The sequence below is a fragment of the Zootermopsis nevadensis genome, unplaced genomic scaffold (assembly GCF_977971745.1).
Source record: "Zootermopsis nevadensis isolate Lab colony 2312 unplaced genomic scaffold, Znev_1.0 Znev_ptg000007l, whole genome shotgun sequence".
NCBI classification, from domain to species: domain Eukaryota; kingdom Metazoa; phylum Arthropoda; class Insecta; order Blattodea; family Termopsidae; genus Zootermopsis; species Zootermopsis nevadensis.
In genome coordinates this window covers 5,793,902-5,807,458 of record NW_028259139.1, presented here as the reverse complement: position 1 = coordinate 5,807,458, position 13,557 = coordinate 5,793,902, and the positions used below count along the sequence as shown (strand labels likewise).

The 13,557-nt window shown below is 42.6% G+C and overlaps 1 protein-coding gene across 2 annotated transcripts in view; it reads left to right on the top strand.

Moving 5' to 3' along the window:
- MTA1-like (metastasis associated 1-like) overlaps nucleotides 1–13,557 on the top strand; it is a 70,144-nt gene that overhangs the window by 33,952 nt on the left and 22,635 nt on the right. For both annotated transcript variants that reach the window (XM_022062664.2, XM_022062654.2), the window contains exon 4: nucleotides 5,017–5,106. In XM_022062664.2, coding sequence (XP_021918356.1) covers nucleotides 5,017–5,106 — 90 coding nt within the window. The remainder of the gene's footprint in view (nucleotides 1–5,016; nucleotides 5,107–13,557) is intronic.

Sequence of the window (13,557 nt, the reverse complement as noted above, 5' to 3'; positions counted from 1 at the left end):
TAATATTCTTGGTTTAAAACGTTGCATTGGAAGGGCTAATTAATTGTTGGGTTGGAATTAGATATTTGAAAACGACGGTACAGAAATTGGCATTAGCTGAAAATTGACAGATTGTTCAGTGATTCGATATAAAATTCTGGTGGAAATTGGAAATTCTTGATTTGTTAGTAGTTGCGAATTGTGACTTGGTAACGTGTTTTTGGTGGAGAGTGTACCGACATGAAACGTTCAGCGTGGACTGTCCGTCGTACTTTTTTGTGCTCTCTTGCCCGACGTACTGTGATGGGAACGACGTCTTATACGCCTTGAATGCAAGCTTCGCGACTGGAATTGTCATTTCTGCTTCTTTGATTCCATTACTTAGCACTTGCTCATTAGAACGTCCTCTCACGTACGTTTTAACTAGTAGAACCACAAGTTGAGCTCAGTCTTGTCTGACTACAGGTCTCGCGCCTGACTTTATCCAGTCAGCGATTTTCATTGGATTTCTGATTCCGTCCTGTATCTGATGTTTATCAGACGTTTTCAAATAGGCCTTGATTCGGTTCCTCAGAAAAGTATCGTGGTATTAATCAAAGTTTTCAATAAGTAATATAACATATTTGAATAACTGTCACAGCCCATAACTTGAAGGTAACAGCCCTCAGGGGTGTTGCGCTTTGTAGTCTCGTGATCGACTTTTTCGAGGTACTTATTTCCTCCATCATAAGGGGCTATCGCCTCGACCTCTTCAACTGTCTTCAAACAAACCATTACTGCCTATGAAACGTTTTCTTATTCATATTCTACCCGCTTCTCAATGCGCTTCTTTTATCGAGGCATTACATCGTGTACACCCAGGGGCAAGGATGTTTTTGACTCCTGAAGCCGCGAATGCACTGCCTCTTTATGGTCATTGGTAAATCGGCGCCCTCTCAGTGCGGTTCCAAAACCAGACCTTTGAAATTCTGAGAAAAGTGCAAAGGTTTTCTCGTATACAGCTGAGCCTTGAATCTTTTGTGGCAGAAGGCAAACCCGGGAGCTCCTGCTCCGTGCTTTGGCGTTTTCTTGAAGGCTAGTAATGGCAAACATTTCTGTTCATACTCGGCAGCCTGTGGTCCTTGTCTCAGCTGAACCACACTCGCAGCACGCCGCCCCCTTGCCTTTCGCTGCAATGTTGCTGACACTTCTTTGAATCACCCTTGTATAGCGTGCATATATCATTATGATTAATCAGTAATGGAGGCGGGTGTACCATTTCGAAATGATTGCTTAGGGTGTTGGTAGAATCTGGAAGGCAGATCACAACTTCTACTACGTCTGGTAACTCCCCCGCTCTCGTTTGTCCGACATCAGTTTTCCCTTTTCCACGAATTTGTCAGTCGACGGCGGTCTCCTCGCCGGGGAACAATAGTGTTCCTGGCTATGCATGGTGGATGCCGAGAAGGTATCTCAGAACTGTACTCTTATTAATCAATCAGCAGATCCCGAGTGGAGCTGGTTGCTATGGAGACCATGCTACAAGTCGGCATGCTGTGGATGTTGTGTACTGTGTGACCCTGTCTTCGGCATTGTGTCGCCCGCCCACGCTGAACGCGTGCAGCGCCTATTAGCCCACACTTGTTTAGTGATTGCAGTGTCTGAAGTCCAAAATTTTTGAGAGGATTTGGGTTTAATTAGCGACTGAATGATTCACTCTCAAGACATTTTTTGTGGTTACTGCGCCATCCCAATTCGTTACTTATCAATTTTTTTAGTAAAATCAACGTGTGGTTAAGGTACCGAGGTCCCTTTGTCTGTTGTGTTACTGGCGGAGAAGTTACTTCGCTGTGATTTGTCTATTATTTTAATTTCTCGCCCCCTTTTCTTCCATGTGTCACGTCTTACGTTTTCAGTTCTAAGTGTCTTATGCCTACAACATGCCCGTGTGTCTGGGGACCAGCCTAAGTCTGGGTATGGCATAATACTGGCATACTGTGGGAATTCGTTCGTAAGAAAGTGTTCACAGATGGTGTCGATGAAACTGTTTTGTCTCCGGATACGAACCTTTGAACGTGAGACAGCGAAGACTCTTTTTTCTCTTATAAGGGATGGGCTTCCTCACCATTTACTTAATTACAGCCACAACAACTTGTTTAAAAACAAAGGGTTTGCTTTTTATATACTGCCGATTTCATCTTCTGCAGTTACTTAATTAAATTGGGTTGCTGAGATAGGCTACTTTTGAATTGAACCTGCGCTGCCAAAGCTTAATTTGTCTCGGGATACTTAAGAGAACGAAAGACAATTTTGATGAAAAGTTACAGGTTCTGAGATAAACCTCGGCCTGTGTTCACATGTATTCATTGGCCATGATTAGAAGTTTCGCCACAGTATCTGCTGTGCAACAGAACTCGATGATCTTATCACCAGCTGTCTTCTGGGTGGTTGCGCCGTGTTATCCGGTATAAGATTACAGACGTTTCGGAGGTACTTGCTGCCTCCATCATCAGGGCGATCTGCGCATCCCTGAAACATCGGTAAACTTCTACCAGACCACGTGGCGCAACATCACACCGTGAGAATCTGAAATTTCGCCTATTGAAGGGGGGGTCATGGTATGTGACTGCGGAGACGCGTGATTTTTATTTTTCGATCTATGCTTTGCGCATGCGTGACACTTGGTTTCTCAGAAGTAGGCCAATAAAATCTATTGAGGGAAACGTAGTTCAGGCGAGAATTCTAAACTGTTTTGCCTTCGGTAGCTAATGAAGCTGCAGGCTTGTCTCGTATTCATCTGCCTTGGGATGAATATTTTATTGCATCTTCTTCATGGAGGCCTGTAATTTAAATTAACTTTAAACAATTTCGGTGTATAACCAACAGTGTTTGTACGAGAGGGACCCGCCTTATACGGGTCTTTTATTTATTTTCCCCGTCACCTCCAGGGACTGGTCTCAGTAGTAAACGTGTCGTTATATGGTAGTTATAAATGGCCGAATCTTGTTTATCCGTCGGATACCGCGTGATTCCCTGTTTGCTTACCTTACGTATATTGAACTTGGCGGTGGCAGAGACCACATGGTTTTATTTTTTGCAGCTGTGAATGTTGAACACCCGCTGCCAGAGTCCTCGTATCTTGTTCTGTGAATCTCTTCAAATATAAATTACAATGCAATGCAGATTTCTTACATTGTGAATGATACATGTATTTTGGACGCTTTGATTTAATATTTCTGTTGTGCGGCGTATTGAAACATGGATATTGGCTACAATTTATAATTTCTTACGTGGTAAATTAATTTTGTTTTTCTAAGGTTGTGTATTAAGGATGAAGATTTTTTTTACTTTTTTAGAATTGTGGTATTTGTGCCATCTGCTGGATCGAAGGATTGTTAATCGCAACACGTGAAGAAAACAGATCACTTGCTAGACCAGTACCGAGATGGCATTATAATATTAAAATGTATCTTAAATTGGTTATGAGGGTGTGTACAGGGTTCATTTCAGTTTTCGAGCTGTTACGATCATACCTTTTGGTTCCATAAGAGGAAGGTCACTTCTTGACTACCCGAGCGACTGTTAGCTTTTCAAGGTTATTGGTTTTCGGGTTATGTAACTGGAGCGAAATCCCGAATGTTTGTAATCTTCGGAACCTACATATTGAGGACTTAACTTTTGTCCCAGCTGCTGTGTGAACTACTCTCGTATTTCAAATAAATTTTTATTTATGTGCTGTCATACTTTATTGTTAGACGCTCAATAAATTTTCGAAGTCAACTCCTTTCGACGTTTTGAATAATTTCTATACTGTTCTGGAAGGAACATAGGGCAGACACCCTGTTGGTCCAGTAACCCTTGTACCGCATCGAGGTAAAATTTTCTTTCAAGTTCGTTGCTGAAACAGTAAAGTTCCAACTGCCTTATGCAGACTTTGCTGAATATTAAAGTAATTAAATTAGCTGTACGGAGCAGAGTCCTTCTTGAGAAGGCGACAGTCATTGAGCTCGTCCGGAAATTCCCCGGCTGTCATGAAACCCGAAGGCTCTCTCTCCTTTACCCGTGTTCCGAAGAACCTGCGACCAGTTGCTGTCCTTAGCCTAACCAGTCCACTTCTTATGTTCCCATGCATCCTACATCTTCCTTCACTCGATTATCCTAATAACATTACGTGAAGAGTAGACTGTGCCTGCAAATTATGCAACCTTTTCAGCTCTTGTCCAGATATGTTAATATGCGTTTCTTCCAGACCATCTTTCTTACTTTCTTGCAACTGAACATACGTTTCTGTTTAAAGTATTTGTGTCCTCGCCCATTAAATGATGGTAACTAATAGTTTATAGGCTTTATTGAAATATATGAATAGGTGATGTTTTTCCATTTGTTTTTGTGGCTGAATAATACAGAATGCGTCGGTAGATGATAAGAGAACGTAGAAATCCAAACAGGTGACCCCTTTAACCTTTGCAGAAGAATACTTGATACATTTCTGTATGTCGTTGACAACAGTGATATTCCTCGATTCTTAACTGCACTCAGTATTATAGCTCTTCATATATATATATATAATTACAGTAATATATGTGTGTGTGCCTTTCACCGCGGTGGCATTTCTTCCTTATTCCAAATGGAATTAATAAGAGTCTTGCCCCCAGAATTCAGCTTGTGAATAGCAGTCTTAATGCCGGAAGAACTTGGCTGAGGTATTGATTTTTAGCTGTATGTATTTTAGCCTACTCGACGTTCTTAATCCCACGTAAATTCAACAACTGTCCGAAGTGATTCTTCAACCTCTTCAGAATGGTGTGAGAGAGTGTCCTCAGAAGTATGGCAGACTTCTACCATACTACACGGTGCTACAACCCAGAAGACGGTCGTCTCCAGCTGAAGAGGAATCGGTCCATGCGAATTCTGGGATTGTACCTTAAAATTATTCCCTCCACTACGTGGTCGTCTTATACAACCGCAATCCACGAATTTCTTAGAATGTTTAGAAGAATACCGACGGACTTTCGAAATCGCTAAATTTCTGTGCACTGACGACTTTATCTTTTGCAGTGGCTTCGTCGGACGAGTCGCCTGTCGCCATGAAACTGAAGAAGATGTGGCTGAAAGCGCCAGTATCGGAAGACGGCGACACGAATATAGGTAAGCGTTGTTTAACGAGCGGCATATTTTAGGGTTTTGTTTGTTTCGCCCATCAGCTTGTAATTGTTATCCTTCCATTCTGTATATTCGTGTTAGTATGTAAGAGATTTGTGTTGCTTACACGAACATAATGGCTTCAAATATTTAAATCTAAAGAATTCTGAACTGTCTCATTTCCGTTGAACGCCGTAGACTTATTCTCCTCCTCTCCAGTTACGAAATATCATCTAGCGTTTTTGAACAATGCTTTGTGACATTTCAGGTTCTTCTGTTTTGTTGCTTTATGTGGTCTCGTAGAAGTTTTCCGACTCATTTCCCAATACGGAATATAAGTATTGTTATCGATCGCTTATCGCAGTCAACGCTGCCACGAAGCTAACGATGGTCATTTCGAGCACTCACACTAGATTCGCTAATTTACAAAGTGCCGTTGCTGACGTCTGTGATGGTTTAGTTTATTAAAATGGCCTTATTTCATTCGTTGAATGTGTGTATACAACTTTGTGGGGCATCTTGTGTATCTCATGCATTGGTCCCGTTTGCTCGTTTTATTAGCGAGGCAATTACCAGTGATAACACTTGCTGGTTTCGCTGTGCATATTTTTCGTATGTTCCCAACAGATTCTGACGTGCGAAGAACAGACTCGAACATACCGGTTAAGAGTAAATATTCTTTTATCGACGCCACCTTCGCTTTGTAAGTGGGGTATGGTGGATAATTAAGTAATAATCGCAGATGTTCTGCACACAAGACACGGGAAGCCAGGTTGTTTGCGAGTCTCGCAGATTTGACGATTTCGTTCGTTTCTTCAAGTCTCGTAGCAGTTTACACATCGGATCACACCAACGTCCCCCCTCCGTTCACTCCCCTTCATTTGGCCCCGTCCTATCTGTCTCCTGCTCTTTGACGTCATAGCCATTGCCCTGAACAAACCGTCTACAGACACTGCAGAGAAACACTTCGATACTTTTGTCCTGTCTTCTGTGTAAGGCGCGTCATCATCATCGAGTCATCACCTCTGCTGCAGGCCAGGAGATAACAACTTATTTAGATGCGAGGTTCTCAAGGCGGTTAGCACTAAGATGACCGTCTGGTAGAAGTTTATAAACGTTTCGGAGGCGCTTGTTACCTCTGTTATCAGGGCGATGAGTAAGCCGCGCTCGAGTAATCGGTCGAGATGCGGGAACCGGTCGGACAAGGTACAACCTTGTCCGACCAAGGTTCGCGTCCTCGCTCATCGCTTCCGTAATGGAAGCAGCAAGCACACCCGAAACGTCAGTACTTTTCTACCAGACTACACGGCGTAACGTCGCGGAAGACGGTCGTCTTCGTACTAGCCGCCGTAAGAACCTGAAATGTCACCATTTCAAGGCTTCTTCGCCCACGCGTAAAACCTCCATTCATAAGCCAGCGGTTCGGCGATGCGACGTGTTGGCTTATAATTGGATCCGCAGACTGCAGTAGACCACATTCCAAGTGGTCGCCGAGTTAATCCCAAATCCGCGGCACCGGAAAACTCCGGTGTTTTCACGCATGGGCGTATCTGGTGGCTTCCACTGTTTCGTGGGTACACCGCGGAACTTGTCAGATTTGTGGCAAGGGTTAGGTTTGCGAGACGTGATTTTACATACTTATTTAATGTAATGTTCCATTGAATCGGAGCCTTCGTGTTAGCAGTGTTAGTTGGCCCAGCTAAAACGAGAAATAAAGTCATAATTTCATGGTTCACCGGTACTTCGTAACAGTGGAATACAGCAGAACTGATCAAATGGAAAACGTTGTTAGCCAGCTAGTCGAGGCTTACGCAGATGTGAGCGTCGTTTGGTAGATGTTTGCAGAAACTAAATCCACCGTGTCTTGGATATAGTCGTGTTAAATGTATTAACATTTTGAACATTTTGAACAGATTTATGTGTTTTAATGTTACGTTGTTCGTGAAGAAATTGTAACACAGAGCTTCAAATGTATCGAATCCTTCACATTAATTCTCGTTTCAATGTGCCGTGACATATTAACGTCGAAATTGCATTTATTCAATCATAACTTTAAACACCTCATTTTAGCAAACTTAGATGCCAGTGATGTCCTCATATGTAGAAGAGTAATTTGGAAATGCAGTGTTCGGTTTTTATTAAAGGTTTATTCTGGAAATTTTATGCAAGTAGGAGTAACACCTCAGAAATCAGGTCGTGACACAGATCCCCAAGCCTTGATAGACAGGAAGATGGATTAACCTTCTGATGAAAGAAGAGAGAAAAAGAAAAATCAGCCGGCACATAAGCACGTCGTGTAATGTTAGCAGCTGCTCACTTGTCTGTCTGGTTGTACAAGCTGTGGGTGACGTAGGAATCTGCGAGGCCTTCAGTTCACCAGGCGACTACTACGACAGATCCATCTTCTGCAATCGAGGCCTTCTCGCTGCTTCGTACGAACGCGAAATTCGGAGACCATTCGCGGCTACCGTGCCACGTGGTTCATTCCTCAGGCCTCTCATAGATTTCGGTTTTCATTTAAATTTGACGTGAAGTCAATATTAAAACGGTCGATTACGCCCCTGTCAATTTTCTCCATTTCTGTCCATCTTTGCATCAAGATCAAATCGAAGGTAGACTTTTTTGTTAAGCTGACGAAAGAAGACAATAATCTTTAAATTTGTAGATTTGCATCTGCGGTAAATGAACGTAGTCGAAAGCAGTAGTTTCCAGTCTAGGGTCCGCGTACTTCGTAAGGAGGCCCCTTCAACTATTTTCATTATTTTAGAAGGTTCAATCTGAAAACGTACTACATATCCAGTTCTTTCAGTAACTTCTAATTTCAAATGTGTCAGATATGTGTAATTGTTCAAATGAAGGACTGGGTGAGCGGGGCATGTAGCACGCATGGGCATTATGAGGAATTCATGCAAGATTTTATTGGTCGAAGTTAGGGGAATAGACCGCTTGGGTAACTGGCGTTTGTAGGAGGATAATATTCAGATGAATCTTAAAGGATTAGAGTGCGAGGCATGAACTGGATTCACCGTCTTCAGGGCGAAATCCAGTGGCGGTAATACGCGTTAGGGTTTCTTACGAGATTGGAAATTTCTTGACCAACTAAGCGATTATCCCTGGAATTATTTTTAAAATGTAATATACAATTGAAAAAATATCGTTTTTGAAGTCCGAATGTTTTGGTGTCTATAAGCGAAAGCAAACACAATAAAGACGTACAAACGTAGATCTCGCCCCAGACGTGTAACTACGTGACACCGAGTGGAGTCGAATTCAGCCGAGGATATCCGCCCAGCCAGAGTCATCTGAAAGCTGGGAATTAGTAAATGAGCATTGCTCAGTTATCGATCGTGCAGAAATGAGGATGGAGCAGAAGAGAGACGAGACCACCAGAAACCGAAGTGGCCAAACTCGGCGTTGTTGGGCTGGGCGGGCAGTCTGTGGCACCCCCTGGTGTTTGTCCGAGGCGGGTTGTCACGCCTGTCTTTGCCATCATAATTACTATTTCAGTAAACCATGTTTTATTTATTGAAATCTTTTGTTATGTATTTCTAAATTATGGCCAGGGATCAAGACCTTTAAGATACTGTCTAAAAATATTACAGAAGACGAAGTGATGTCTAATTCAGTTGTGGAACATGCCAGTAATTGTAACACCTGATTTAAACTTGTTCTGATCCTAACAGTAGGATCGCATTAGAATACGTAACTGCATTTCTAATCACTGAAGAAGCTGGTTCATATTTCGATTCTTCTTGGAATAATGAACATTCTGTGTTCTTGAGATTAAATTGGATCCGAAGATGGCAGTCTTCTGGGTTGTTGGGCGGTGATGATGGAGGCAGCAGGGACCTCAGAAACGTCGGTAAACTTCTACCAGAAGAAAGCCATCTTCAGACTCACCGCCGTGAAAACCTCAAATCCTACGAAATCGAATCCGTTTTGAAACTAACCTGGAAACACGCGTCCCTTAGCGTTCACGCAGTTTCGCCGGAGTGAATGTGTATAATGTATGCATGGAATTATTTGTGTACGTGGCTTTCGTACTGCACATACGAGACCAATGTGGATCAATAGCGGAGAATGTCTGTACTTTTGCTCTGTGTCTGTGGGCCTCGGAGAGCGTTGGCTTCGGTACTCCCACTGTTTTGACAACATCCCTTTTCGGGATTCGACCCGTGACCCATCGCGTTTGAGAGTCTCATGGGGAACGGGTTGAAGGCGTTTTACTAGTTATGATTATATAATTGTCTGTAACACATGTGACGTATCACGAACCGTTCCTCGTTATTGAAACCTTGTCACGGCGTCCCAAGGACATGGGTAATGGTGTGGGTTGTGACGCCGTGTGGTCCTGTTATGGTTGCTAATTTATTTATAAAAGTGATAGCCACGTACAAGAATATACAACCCGGTTTCACCGTCGAGAAAAACTTCAGATTTCATAAATTGTACTTGGAGAATTTATATAAGACTTTCGTTTGTTACAGAACTAGTATCGTGCATAGTAGAGACATAAAGTGTTTCTATACCTCGGGAAAGTAATACCAGTATAAATTAATTTTCTTCGAATTAACTTCTTCTACCTTAGGTAATACCGACAAGACAACGAGCGAACGTCTGAGGTGAGATCGACACTAGCGTTGCTTGACGTGGGTGGGGTCCTGAGGTTTTTTGTGTGGTAATTGGCTTCAGACACACACCGAATATATATTCGTGTGTTAATTCGTTACATTTTTGTATGTAAAGTTGCGACGTGGTATCGTTAAATTTATATTTAGCTTTCGGTTTGATGGCTCTAAGAAGTCTAATTTTTTAGCCACTTACAGTGTTGTGTAAAGACATGCAAGTTACCCGACGACGCGAAATTCTGAGGTTACATTTTGCTTGTGGAAGTTGTGGACAGAAATGGGTTTCGAGACTCACCGTAAACGTTAAAGCATATTGAGGAAAACAAGCTTCAGATACTTTTTTCTCTCTCAGAACTTCCGGCCGTATTTATTATTTTTGTTTTTGTTTTCAGAGCGTATTGTGAATCTGTTAAAACGCGTCGATTGTGTGTTAACGTAATGTGGCCATTTGCCGTGCCATGCTTTTGTCTGTGTGGGTATTTGCTCTGTTTTTTATTCATTTTGTTCTGGTATTTCCCTCGCTGTCCCCTGAGCCACACGTTCACCTGTGGGCATTTTCATTGTCATGCATTCACTTACGCGGGTATTTCTCGTCTCATGCATTGATGAAATTTCAGAACTGGTATTTTAAGTTGAAACTATAATAAAACGAATCGATTCTAAATTCCGGGTTTGAATTTCTTAACAGCGAAATGCGCGCCTTCGACCATGCCGTGGTATCTCTTATTATGATGTACAGAGTGTTCAGAATAACGCGGGACGGTTTGAAACTCTTGCCGATGCGGAATGACTAGTGGGAAAAGGAAAAGGTGGTACCAGTTGATGCGGCAATGTCAGGAATTTGCACGGTGCGCCATGTCAGATGGCTCACAGCTTGGAGGAACGAGTTTGATGCCAAAACGTTTTAACAAACCGGTAGTTTCTTGACAGTGCGAATACAGTTCGCGAGAAAATTCGGCGTGCGACGGGGGTACCAGCAGCATCAGCCGTCGGGTACACAAGTACTCTGTGTTCCAGGCAAGTCCTGATTATTTCTGAACGAACCTCGCATTTCTTGTTTTCGTGAGTCTTTTATTCCGGTACGTGGCTTGCGTATTCATCACGCCCTTGAGTTACATGTCAGATCTCATTTCTTGTTGTGCCTCCAAATTCTGTGTTAAGAAGTGAAGTTGACTTCGGGGGCCCAAAATTGCCTCCCTCCTGTAGTTCCCCCCCCCCCCTTCAACGGTCCCTGTATCATTTACTCTTGGCCTTTTCTCGCTGAATCTATTTCTGTTGGCCATTGAAGTCTTCTAAATTGGTGGAGTGCTTTGTGTTCGGCGTAGAGCTCGCCCGACGAGCATTCTTGAGATACCTGGTTCGAATCCCGCTGTTTTAGCGTGCTTTTCCGTTTTCGAAGTAGAAAAGTACGCTCATGAGATTTCCATTCGGCCTGTTTGCACCTGCTTTAAACTTTTGAAACATTTGACTCATTTTTACGAAGGTTGGTATGAACCAAACCACAACAGCGCCATACTAATCACCGTATTTGCTGTTGGAAGCTGTAAAAGCTCCGGATCTAGTACACGTGGAGCCTCGACCGTATTCTCACAAGGTCAGCATGTTAACCCGTCAGCTAGATTGTCTTTTATTAACGATTGTGGCTTGTAAAGGTGGGGCGCCGACGTTTTGGTTAAACGTAACACCACCATATTTACCATAACCATTATTGTAGTTGCATGCATAACTTTACCAAGTAACGTAACTCCTCGTTCGCTTTTTAAGGACTTGCTGCCTGTCCAACTCGGTAACGTGAAAGGATAAGCCAGGAACTCTCGTGCCTGCTTCATTATGTTTTGACCATCTCCCTTTTTTTCGTTCATATGTGTACAAGCGCATTGGCAAAGACAGTGTGTGTTTCTATTACGTGTCAAGTGTGCATAGCGCCTGCTGTCCTTGTTCAGACAACCCGCTTCGCTAGTTCGGTCAAGAAGTTGCCTATAACTCACGGCGTTCGCCCGATTCATGCTCTGGCGGAAAACGAGGTCTTTTCTTCACGTTGTTTCCATGCTGCTGTGTACATCGTATGTACGGATTCTATTACAAAAACATAATTAATTATAGGCTGTAGTTGATTTCCTTTGGAAAATAATGATAGTTAATTTAAGTATATGTTGGGTTTTTGTTGTTAACCTCTTGCGTGTTTTCGGTACAAAGTACGAATTTCATAGGCAGATCGTGACAGTATTTCACATTGCACATTATTTTGTTCGGAACTGTGTGAAAATGCAATATTTCATAAGATAATATAGTTTCTTGATGTACAGATATCCTAAAAACATGTTTGCACACAAGGTTAATATTTCGTATTATAATGTGTGTACGTATTTTTGGGGCAGTCTGTAGTTGTTTTCCAGCTGCATAGTCCTGCGTATCTGCCCATTGCTGCTAGAGAGATTAGAAATTAAAGGGGGGAGACGTAATTATATTTGCACACTCGTGAAATGTCAGCCTTTAGTCTAATATTGCAATTTTTATTGCCTAATATCCATATTTTCTGTTTGTTGAAAAATGCCGATTCGTGTTCGCTTCGGGCGTATTGATGGCTGTGGTTTCAACCCAGTGGTTTGGATAATTACCTCCATATTGTCGTTCTTCATGTAATGTGCGTGGTAAAATTATATGAAGGTAGCAATGACGGTTTGGGAATAGTTCCGAAACTTAGCCTCATTTTGTGTAAAATGCTTTACAGAGACATTGGTCGGCGGTTGAGGACGGAGGAAACATCTCAAGGTCAGGATCCGAGTTGGAACTACGCAGACAAATTTGCAAGACGTTACCGATATTTTACTCGGGCCGAACTCAGCGAAATTTTATTCCGTAGTTTCTCGTTTTACTTTCATACGTGGTTTTGACTGTCTAGACCCGAGTCTGCGCAGTTAAAACTTACAAACTGACCCCGTGTAGACGGGCCTTCGCCGTGGAACGGCGCAGTAAGATATGGCATTCCCTTTTGCGCCATTAATGTAAAATATGTGCGCTTTCTCTCAACCACTTGTCTTTCCTTTGCTCTGAAAGATTTCTTGTACACAAAGTCGTCAGCCACGAAATTGCATGCTTCAAGGCCATGGAGGCACTTCGCCACCTTCTCTTACGACGCCTGTTTAAGTCAACAGCACGGCGTTGCTAGCTTTGCTGCGCTGTGAGTTCTGAGCTGTCTTCACTCGCTGGTTTTGTTGCAACGTTATACATTTTTCTGTGCTGGATTGCTGATTTACTTTAAATAATTATCGGCTGTTGCGATTTGTATGAAATTAGTCGCAACGAATGATTTTGTCTCGATTCTGAACTCCTTCTGACACTTGTAGGTTCTGGACTGCGGCTACGAAGATGTTTCTTGTGGTTTGATTAATAATGAAAATGTGGAGCTCTAGTTACGGGCAGTCGCGTAGCCGTGGAACATTTCGCGTCGCTTTTCATACAGCTGTTATAATGACAAAGTTAATCATACCGGCCTGGCGAGCTATCAGTTCGTCTTTCTTTGTTCGCCCTGCACTGTGCCTTTTTTTTTTTAAAAGTTTCATGTAGACACGTCAGAGTAGAGTGATTGCATAGTTGCCAGCTTTACATAATGTATTATTTTATTTCATATTTTTTTATTAGCGTTACTTTCGCCCCTTACAATTTGCGGGCTCGACAACAAGTCTGTTGCCGTGGCCTGTTTGTAATCAGCATTAACGTCACGTCCATTGCGTATTTTTTTATAGAATCTTGCAAATTGAAACCAGAACATTTGTAACTTCGATTACTGCGTTACTTGGCTGTGATTTTGGGCGTGATTTAAGATGCT